Source organism: Hylaeus volcanicus, chromosome 4 (genome assembly GCF_026283585.1).
Source record: "Hylaeus volcanicus isolate JK05 chromosome 4, UHH_iyHylVolc1.0_haploid, whole genome shotgun sequence".
NCBI lineage: Eukaryota > Metazoa > Arthropoda > Insecta > Hymenoptera > Colletidae > Hylaeus > Hylaeus volcanicus.
Window position 1 is genome coordinate 1,149,962 of NC_071979.1, and position 9,221 is coordinate 1,159,182.

The 9,221-nt window shown below is 31.2% G+C and overlaps 3 protein-coding genes across 5 annotated transcripts; 1 reads left to right on the forward strand and 2 right to left on the reverse strand.

The window, feature by feature from the left end:
- Positions 1 to 3,066: 3,066 nt before the first annotated feature.
- On the reverse strand, positions 3,067 to 5,116 carry LOC128875109 (vacuolar protein-sorting-associated protein 36). The gene is made up of 6 exons (XM_054120463.1): positions 4,864 to 5,116; positions 4,584 to 4,779; positions 4,139 to 4,500; positions 3,918 to 4,082; positions 3,634 to 3,849; positions 3,067 to 3,576 (listed from the first exon to the last, which is right to left on the reverse strand). Exons 1-6 carry the CDS (start codon positions 4,957 to 4,959, stop codon positions 3,403 to 3,405), a joined length of 1,209 nt encoding a protein of 402 aa, XP_053976438.1. The 5' UTR covers positions 4,960 to 5,116; the 3' UTR covers positions 3,067 to 3,402.
- Positions 5,117 to 5,235: 119 nt separating this feature from the next.
- On the forward strand, positions 5,236 to 7,673 carry LOC128875108 (protein phosphatase 1 regulatory subunit 21). Of its 3 annotated transcripts, XM_054120462.1 has the most exons (7): positions 5,236 to 5,375; positions 5,510 to 5,572; positions 5,650 to 5,751; positions 5,905 to 6,753; positions 6,826 to 6,972; positions 7,062 to 7,283; positions 7,356 to 7,673. In XM_054120462.1, exons 3-7 carry the CDS (start codon positions 5,689 to 5,691, stop codon positions 7,380 to 7,382), a joined length of 1,308 nt encoding a protein of 435 aa, XP_053976437.1. In that variant the 5' UTR covers positions 5,236 to 5,375; positions 5,510 to 5,572; positions 5,650 to 5,688; the 3' UTR covers positions 7,383 to 7,673. The 3 variants fall into 3 exon arrangements, with proteins under 3 accessions (XP_053976437.1, XP_053976435.1, XP_053976436.1); XM_054120460.1 differs by having other exon boundaries at positions 5,510 to 5,751; XM_054120461.1 differs by lacking the exon at positions 5,236 to 5,375 and having other exon boundaries at positions 5,382 to 5,572.
- Positions 7,674 to 7,936: 263 nt separating this feature from the next.
- LOC128875110 (iron-sulfur cluster assembly 2 homolog, mitochondrial) lies at positions 7,937 to 9,060 on the reverse strand. The gene is made up of 3 exons (XM_054120464.1): positions 8,669 to 9,060; positions 8,239 to 8,460; positions 7,937 to 8,152 (listed from the first exon to the last, which is right to left on the reverse strand). Exons 1-3 carry the CDS (start codon positions 8,794 to 8,796, stop codon positions 7,978 to 7,980), a joined length of 525 nt encoding a protein of 174 aa, XP_053976439.1. The 5' UTR covers positions 8,797 to 9,060; the 3' UTR covers positions 7,937 to 7,977.
- Positions 9,061 to 9,221: the final 161 nt, after the last annotated feature.

Consider the following 9,221-nt stretch of genomic DNA (forward strand, 5'->3'; position numbering starts at 1 on the left):
AAAGTGAAGCTCATTTTAATTTACAATTGGTAAATTTATACTGTGATAATGGCAGAGAGTATTTGTCTAATGAAATAAAAGATTATTGTGTTAATTAAGGTATAAGCTACTACTTTTAACAATTCCACAACTTAATGGTGTGTCCAAACGTATGGTGAGGATGATAACAGAAAGAGTTTGGACTATGATAGCTGGAGCTGTTTTAGAAAAAGTATTCTGGGGGGGAAGCCATTCTGACGGCTGCATATTTAATTCATTTAACTCCAACAAAAGCTTTGAAAAAAGTGAAAACACCAATTACAATGTGGCACAATAAAAGCCTCAATTGAAATATTTAAGAGTTTTCGGATCAACTGTTTATGTCCATAATAAAACCAGAGAATTCCCAGATAGCATAGGGACGTCTTATATACGTCCATTGGACGTCCGGTACTGGACGTTCGGGACGTCCTATGGAATTGTATTGAATATTTGTACAATGTTGAATAAATTTTGAAAATTGAGATTTAAACAAAAAATAAATTTAAATTTTGTATTTTTTTTTCATTTGTTGGTAGATTTTTCGTTCACTGCATTTATTTCTTGTGACTGGATTCCATGAAAACGACGATCACGTCTTTCAATTTTTATTAACCTCCGGCGGGATTCGAGAACTCACGATTTCCGACTACAAACGCAACCTGCTTCCTCACTTACCCATGAATGCTTTTGATGAAGTGAGCTATATTTTAGGCTTATACAGTGACTCGCATTAATATTCGGACACCTTTTAAAACACAATTCCTTCTTTTGAAATTGGTCTAAATGACTCGAACTTTTTTTTTGAAAAGTTAGAAGAATTAATTTACTAAGTAATTCTGAATAGTTCCAAATATTACGTACATATCACATCTCATATGTACAAAATATTGTATTCCTAATATTGAATAAACATTTTGTTTCACATGTGCAAACATATATTCTGTTGCGAATATTAAATAATGACTTGAATAATGAATATTTATTTTATGTTTTAAAAAAAGTATTTTTTTCTAAATCTAGAAAATTCAGAACGGACATCCCTGGGATGTACAAAATTTAGGTCCCATATACGTTCGTAGGACGTGTAGGGCAGACGTCCATGGGACGTCCGGTGCTATCTGGGTTGAAATTAGAAGATAAACCTTGGAAAGGCATACTAGTTGGATATGGAACAAATGGTTACAAGGTGTGGAATGTTGAAACTGGTAAGTTTGACATGGTGAGAGATGTAATAACAGATGAAACTAATTTTTTAGTTTCAAGACCAATAATGGTACAATCTGAAACTGATACACCTAAATCAGTAAGCTCTCAAAAATCTAATTGTAATAAATTAAATACAACTGCATCAAAGGTGATTGAAACTAATAAAAATGCAGAATCATGTCCTAAACTTAATAAATCTGTGACAGAAACAGATGAACACAATGAATTGACTAATAATAATAATAATAATGGAAAAAAACTAATGTTTCCTGAATTAAGGAGGAGTGAGAGGATCAAACATCATCTATCTATTCATTATGATGAAAGTGAAATGCCAGATGATTATCTTTTGTCTGCTCAATCCATAGTTTGCAAAATCCCTACGTCATATCATGAGATTGAAAATAAGGATGATAAAATTGAATGGCAACAGACTATTAAAGATGAAATGGATTCTATTTTGATTAACAATACAAAGACTGTGGTGTCAAAGTCTGATAATAAAAATATAGTTGATTATAAGTGGGTATTCGCTCTCAAAAATTATGGATATGTAAACCTATTCAAATATAAAACTCGTCTTGTTGCACGAGGCTTCAATCAAGAGTATTCAATATACTATAATGAAACATTTGCATCTGTTGCAAGAATTTCAAGTTTTTGATTTATTCTGGCATTTGCAGATCAGTTTGATGTATTAATACATTATATAGATGTAAAGACAGCCTTTCTAAATGGTACGTTAAAAGAAGAAGTTTACATGAGAGTTCCTGAAGGAATTAAAAGTACCAGTAATGAAGTATGTAGATTATATAAAGCATTATATAGACTCAAACATTCAGCAAGATGCTGGTTTGAGGTCTTTGAACAAGCCCCAAAGAAAAGAATTTAAAAAATTCTTCTGTTGAAAGATGCATCTACATGTTAGATAATGGAGATGTATCTTGAAACATATATATTGTATTTTATGAAAGAGTTAAAAGATATAAGACTTTATTTAAGCATTAGAATTGAAAGAAAAGGGAATGAAATATGTATGGATCAAAGCGCATATATTAAAACAATCTTAGAGAAATTTAATATGTTAGATTGTAAGGCAGTTAGTGCGTCCCTTGAAAATAAATTAAATTACACTGCATTGAATTCTAATGAGAAATGTGAGGCTCCTTACCGAAATCGGATGTTTGATGTACGTGATTCTGTGCACCTGGCCTGATCTAAGCATAGCTGTAAATATATTGAGTAAATATTTAACTAAAAATAATAAACAACTCTGGCAATGTTTAAAGCATGTACTTACATATGGCACACAAATTTAATCTGGATTTAAATCTTTTATTACAACAATTGCGTCTGACCACGTCTCCACTGCACGAGGCGCGTTCGCAGTTGTTCGCAGTCTAAATTGGACTTTTTTGTTTTCTCTAGGGCACGTGTCTTATGAAACTAGGCTCACCAACTACTTAACCTAAAAACTTAAAAATAACTAACCTAGTTACAATTACGCGCGTGGCAGCACTGTCATGTCGCTACTGTTACACTATCATGTGAACTTAGCTTTATTACATGTAGCGCCACAACACGGAATATCTTAAACACTAACGCATGTAGTATGACAGCTAACTCTAGTACTAGCCGTGCTGAGAAACGTGGTAACACCGTTCAAGTCCAGAGCGAGAGTCCTATTTTCAAATATGAGTCTTGTGATTCGTATCATTGTAAATGAATTATCAATATATATATCGTGTAAAATATTTATTTACAAATGCTTACATATTAATAATTATTTATTCATATACAGATGTTTATATGGAATATTTAACAATTACAACTAGATAGTTTTATCTTAATTTAGCCATCGGCGAAAAGCAATTTCTACCTGTACTTATAATGCACAGTTTTGTTTTTTCTTCTAATTATTGAAAATAATAATTATTAGAATAGATATTAATTTGAAAATAAGAGTGAAGATATTTTTTTGTTTCCTTGAATCGATGTGGTGTTTGTATTTTGTTAGATATTTAATATTTAGCTTTGATTTATTTTATGTGTATACTATGTAAAGGCACAAAAAATATATAAAGTTTTTAATAACGAGTTTTATATAAAGGGCGTTTACTATCCGCTTTAAACATAGTATGTCTTCATACTTAAAGAGGAATCGATAATCTGACATTAATCCTCTCTTTCAAAAAATAAATTGGGATAGAATCTTAATGCTTCGATTGTATCATCCCTACATGCTTTACCATTTTTTTCTGTGACTAGTAATCTTTCACGTGCCAGAAGGACAGATATACCTTCAGATTGTGCAAGTTCTTCTGCTGTTAGAGATCCTCTTTCATGTAACTATAAGAAAGAAAAAAATTAAATTGTATTTAACAATTCTTTAAATTAAATGCTTACCAGTTCGGATATCATTTCAACAATGGCATTGTCATTGTGAGATCGAATTTGGAGAACCATAACCCCACTATCGAAAGTTCTCAATACTATAGGTAAATTTAAAGGCGCTAATTGCCTACTGGCATTCAATAAGTCTTCCGGTGATAGAAGCTCCAAGCCTCTAGCTCTATTTACACGACAATAAACATCTGTTAATGTCATCATTCCCCCAACTTCCTACAAAATGGAGTTTACCTGAGTATTTTACAATTCTCAATTTGTTACTAATTATATAGTATATTAACTTTAATCGGTTCTTCTAAAATATCTGCCAGTTGTTTTGCCAATTGCTTGAAGTATTCATTACTGCTTTTGTATGCATCTCTTGTTACGGGGTCATCGATACCAAGGCTCATTAAGTAGGATTTAAATCTGACCGTTTCATCCTCCGTGATGTCTCCATGTCTCTCCTGCAATTGTCTTTCATTATGAATGTCAATTTTACAAAGTAGCTGTTGAGAGTCACCCGTATTTTTGCTGAGATGGTTTTCGAAATAGAAACCATGTCTTTGGCCATTTCCATAAGTTTCCTGAGATCTTGAAATGCCATCGATATACTGTCGTCCGTTACTTTTTGTTGCTCCTGGAGGCTTCTTTCTATGCCTATGATACCAGTCCGTGGTTTTATTCGTTGAGGTGGTTTGGGAACGCCACTGCTATTTTGCATATTAGAATTAGACTGATCTACAGGCATGATGGGTGCTATTTCCCAAGTCCGTCTTATAAAAGTAAAAGATAAATGCTTAATAAAGTATCGGTCTACGCCATCTTTAAAAAATAATTTGATGTAATTATATATGCTATTATCCAACGGACCAGGCATTTTACCTATAAAGACAAAATATTGTATGAAACTGAAGAATTTCATTGGTTCTACTTGTAAACATAATTTCTGTGCAACCAAACCATACCAGTTACAGCTTCGGAGAGATGTATAACAACTTTTGTGGTACGCCCAAAGGAAAATGGACTTAATTGATCTTCTTTGAAGGAAACAACGTGGTAAAGGGCTAACGAAAGGCATGGATTACAACGTTGTATATCACCAGGTCTTGCCCAAAGAATTCTATGGCTTGTAAGAATTAATTCACCATCTTCGAAGTTTGTCTGTCACCAAATTAGAGGTTATCTTTATTTCTATTCAAATAGTATAATTAATTACTTAATTACTTAATTAATTAATCCGTGTACCTTAGTGTCACCATCGTATAAACACACTCCCATGTCGCGTCTTATGAACGTTTCATTTGGAAACATTCGAGAGTCCATATATTCGAATCTATTCATTGTTCTTGGAGGTTATATACAGGTATATATTTTGACCTTCGATTTTTGCACGATCTAGGCTCACGAAGCCTCAACTGATTGGGAGCCATTGGTTTAATTTGTTTAGAGCCGGCCCTAATCTGAAAATACGAGGACACGAACATCGAAGGTTCCAAAGAGAGTTTCACCTCTGTAAAATTGATCTGTGGTGCTGGTGATACTTTAAAGTTACCAGAATCAAAATAAAATGGAATGTTTTTTAATGAAATGCTCATTTGACAACTAAATACATATTATCTATAGGATATCGTCGAAATGACGTATATTTTAAAAATTTGATTAGCATTTGATTAAATATCGACAAAATTTTATATTCGATTTGTAAATCGACTAACAACCAACTTCTCTTCAGTGAGATATCTGGCAATTGATGACAGGTGCATTGAATATAGAATTTCACGTAAAAGTATATCATATTGGGGGCGTTTTGTTTATACATACTTTTCATCTACCAGATTCCGCTTGGAATTTAATGTATAGCTGTTTTTTTCTGTAATGTGATTTGCTACAGGTTTTCGGTGATTCCTCGTTGACGTTTGACATTTATGTACGAGGTGCTACTTACTGTGTATATGTAGGCATTTCCTGTCAAAGAACACTGTGCTGTAGCAAATATAAAAATGAACAATTTTTAATTTTTTGTCATCCAAGGTCGTGACAACACGTTAAAAGAGAAAAGTCGAGGACATTATGGAGGATGTCCATGGACAACTACAGACCAAATACCATAAGATTGTTACGGAATATTCTAAAGTAAGGAGAAAATGTTTACTCTTTATAAATAAAACAAACAATTAATATTTTTTGTTTTAATATTATTTACTTCTATCTTATATAATATCTATACAATGTTGTAATATTAGTCAATAATTAGGTGGTAATCTTATCAGAAAATTTCTACCGTAGATCCGTGCTCAAGCAAATGTTCTAAAAAATGCTGTGATTGAAGAACAGAAACGTAATGCAGATATTCGCGAACAATTGAAAGAGAAGGAAGTAGAACTTCGAAAAGCTGAACAAGAATTAGACAGTTTGTCATTTCGAAATCAACAATTGACTAAACGTATAACTGTATTACAAGAGGAACTTGACAAAACGCAAATCAAATCGAAAAAGGGAAAAAGTAAATTATTAGAAAGTAATAGTCAAATACCAGTACATCCAAATCATATTCTAGATGAAGAGTTTAAAAAAAAAATAGTTGAGAATGCTCAATTATTATCGCAAATCAGCGACAAAGATAGCGAAATAGAAAGTTTAAATAATAGGATTCAAGAGCTACAGTATAAATTAGACCATTGTGAAAAATCTAAAGTTGAATTAGAATGTCAATATCAAAGTACAATAGAAAAACTAGAAAGAGAAAGAAACGATTTGCAAAAGAAATTAAATGAAAAACAAAAGCAAGAAGAAACTGTTTCATGGTCTAGTAACGAAGGTAAACGAGAAGGATATGATTTTGATACTAGACTAGGACTCTCTAATCATCGTCAAACTGAATTGTCTCCATTTTCGTCGCCGTTGGCTTCACGTAGATCATCAAAATCTATCGGCGAAGGTAAACCTCATAAAACACAAGAGGAAACCAATGAGTTTGAATTTTCAAAATTGTGCGACATAGAAAAAGAAATGAATTACTGGAAAGCGCAGTACCACATACTTAAAATAAAATGTGACGAAGTAGAACAAAAAGATTGTTTAAATAGCGTGCAGATTGAAAATGAGCCATTGCAACTAACAAAGATAGATCATATGGTAATATTTACTTTAACATTTTTATAGAAATTTTTGTTTAGTCTAATCTAATAATATAAATATAAATAACAGATTGGAAGATTAACAGTACCTTTCGCGATACCAGAGGAAATCGAAGCCCGGGAAGCAAAAATAAGAGATTATTTCCTACAGGAGATCGATAAGTTAATAATGGAAAAACATATTTATCATGCTAAAAATTTGGCTATGGCTGCTAACGTAATTAAATTAATTTTAATTACCTTTCTTCGCAAAAACCATATTATTCTTCGGTTAATTAAATACACGATTTTAAACAATTTTTTCAGAGCGAAGTTATGCAAGTTCATTTAGATGCAAGCGAATCAAAGAGGAAAAAATGCGAGTCTGCACTCACAGAAGCAAATTGGAATACTTCGGAAAGGGATAAAGAGATACAAGAAAATTATAAAACGCAACTTATTACTATGAGTGAACATCTCGCAAACATGAATGAGAAACTAATTTCTCAAACGGAAGAAATACAACACTTGAAGTTTGAACTTGTAAAGGTAATCGATATTCGTTAAAAAATGCAAACGTTAATGTTTCGAGTACTTTGTACATAATTTAATAATTTTCAGAATAATAAAAAGGGAAAACAGAAGTGATATAGGTTAAATTACAAGTTAGCAATTGATAACATTCCACGAGCAACATTAATTAATCAGAACTATTGGTAACTTTAATTTCATGTACATATGGTTAGACCTAACGAACACTAATTACAATTGTTGATCATATTCTTACTAATGTACTAAAGGATTTCTGAAATTAGTATAATATTATTTATGAAATTAAAATAAGAATTATTATTAACGTTCATTACCTGAACGTTTATAATACATAAAATTACATTTTATGTAGAATCATAAAATACACGGTATTATCATTTACACATATTCACAGTCAGTTCATTACAATGTCAATTGAACAATTTGTTCCTCAAAACTTTAAATTAAAGCTTTTGTTTATATTTTAATTATTATAAAATATATTAAAATATATAAGCATATAAATAATAAATATTTCTAAGTATTCAATGCGTAACAATTTGTGATCAAACGAAACAAAAAGTATGCTTTCTTGTATGTTTCCTTAAAAGTATTAAGAAAAGATTAACTGTTATTTCACCGATAAAATAATAAACACAATGCAAATAAAATCTCTGTTTTAAATTTAGATATACTATAAGCAAAGAAACAATTACATTTTAATTGAAAAACTGGCTCCACAACTACAACCTTGTTCGGCTAAAGGATTATTTGTTATTCTAAATGCGGACCGTATTAATTCGGTGTGATATTCTATCGATGCTCCTTTAATATATTCTAAAGATGTCGAATCTATAACCACTTTGGCACCATCCTTTTGAAACACTCTGCAACATAATACTGCACTTAATAAATTCTTGTAAGATAAATATAGCTCTATAAATATTATAATTATCTTTTCATGTAACCTTACTTATCGTCTTCACTTATGTTTGTATCCAAATCGAATTTATATTGAAAACCCGAACAACCTCCACCTTCCACTGTTACTCTTAAATAAGCATTATCATCAGTTATTTCCTTTAAACGTTTAACACAGCTATCAGTAATAATGATGCAATTTTCAGGCTTCACTGCAGCTTCTGTTGACAGTTTATTTAACGACGAAACTGTAGATACATTGTACCATGGAGAACTATAAACCAAAGTTGTCTTATTGATTCATTAATAGTACATGATATAAACTATTTAAACATATATTATAAATATATATTTAGTTATCGATCATATACATTGTGCAATAAATAATAGGTTATTTATTGTGACATTTTAATATTTAATTAAGTTTTCGTAGATACACGTGAAACAAACTAAACGAAATGTTAAAATTGATATTCACTTACATTAACAAACGTGAAAAATATCGGTTTGCCACAAAATTAGAAGAGAGACCCCAAATTGTGTGTTGTAATTTCGCCATATTCCTGACCATTCCTGACAAATGTTTGACAACTACAATCTCACAACACATAGACGTGAATGAAGAACATTGCTTTATCACACAGGTTTTGCCACTAAATTCATAGAATAATTATTGGAAACATTACATTAGAATCCTTAGTAATAAACCCTAGTTACGTAAATATTTTGTCTTCATCTGAAAAAACCTGACCGAGTACAATTATATCCTTCTGGATGAAAATTCATTTCCGTTTTTTTAAATTAGAATAATATCAAAAAATATCATAAGGAATAAATTTCATAGAAGTAATATGTAAGTACGATGATTAGGAGTGCCCCTTAGGGAGTTATAGAGGACGCTATTGTGTAAGGTATTTTTTTATGTTCTTCACTGAACCATACTAATTATATTACATGTCTACAGGGTGTCTCAAAAATGTTTTAATACCTTGAAAGGGGTGGTTCGGGAGGTGATTTGAAACAACTTTTTCCTTA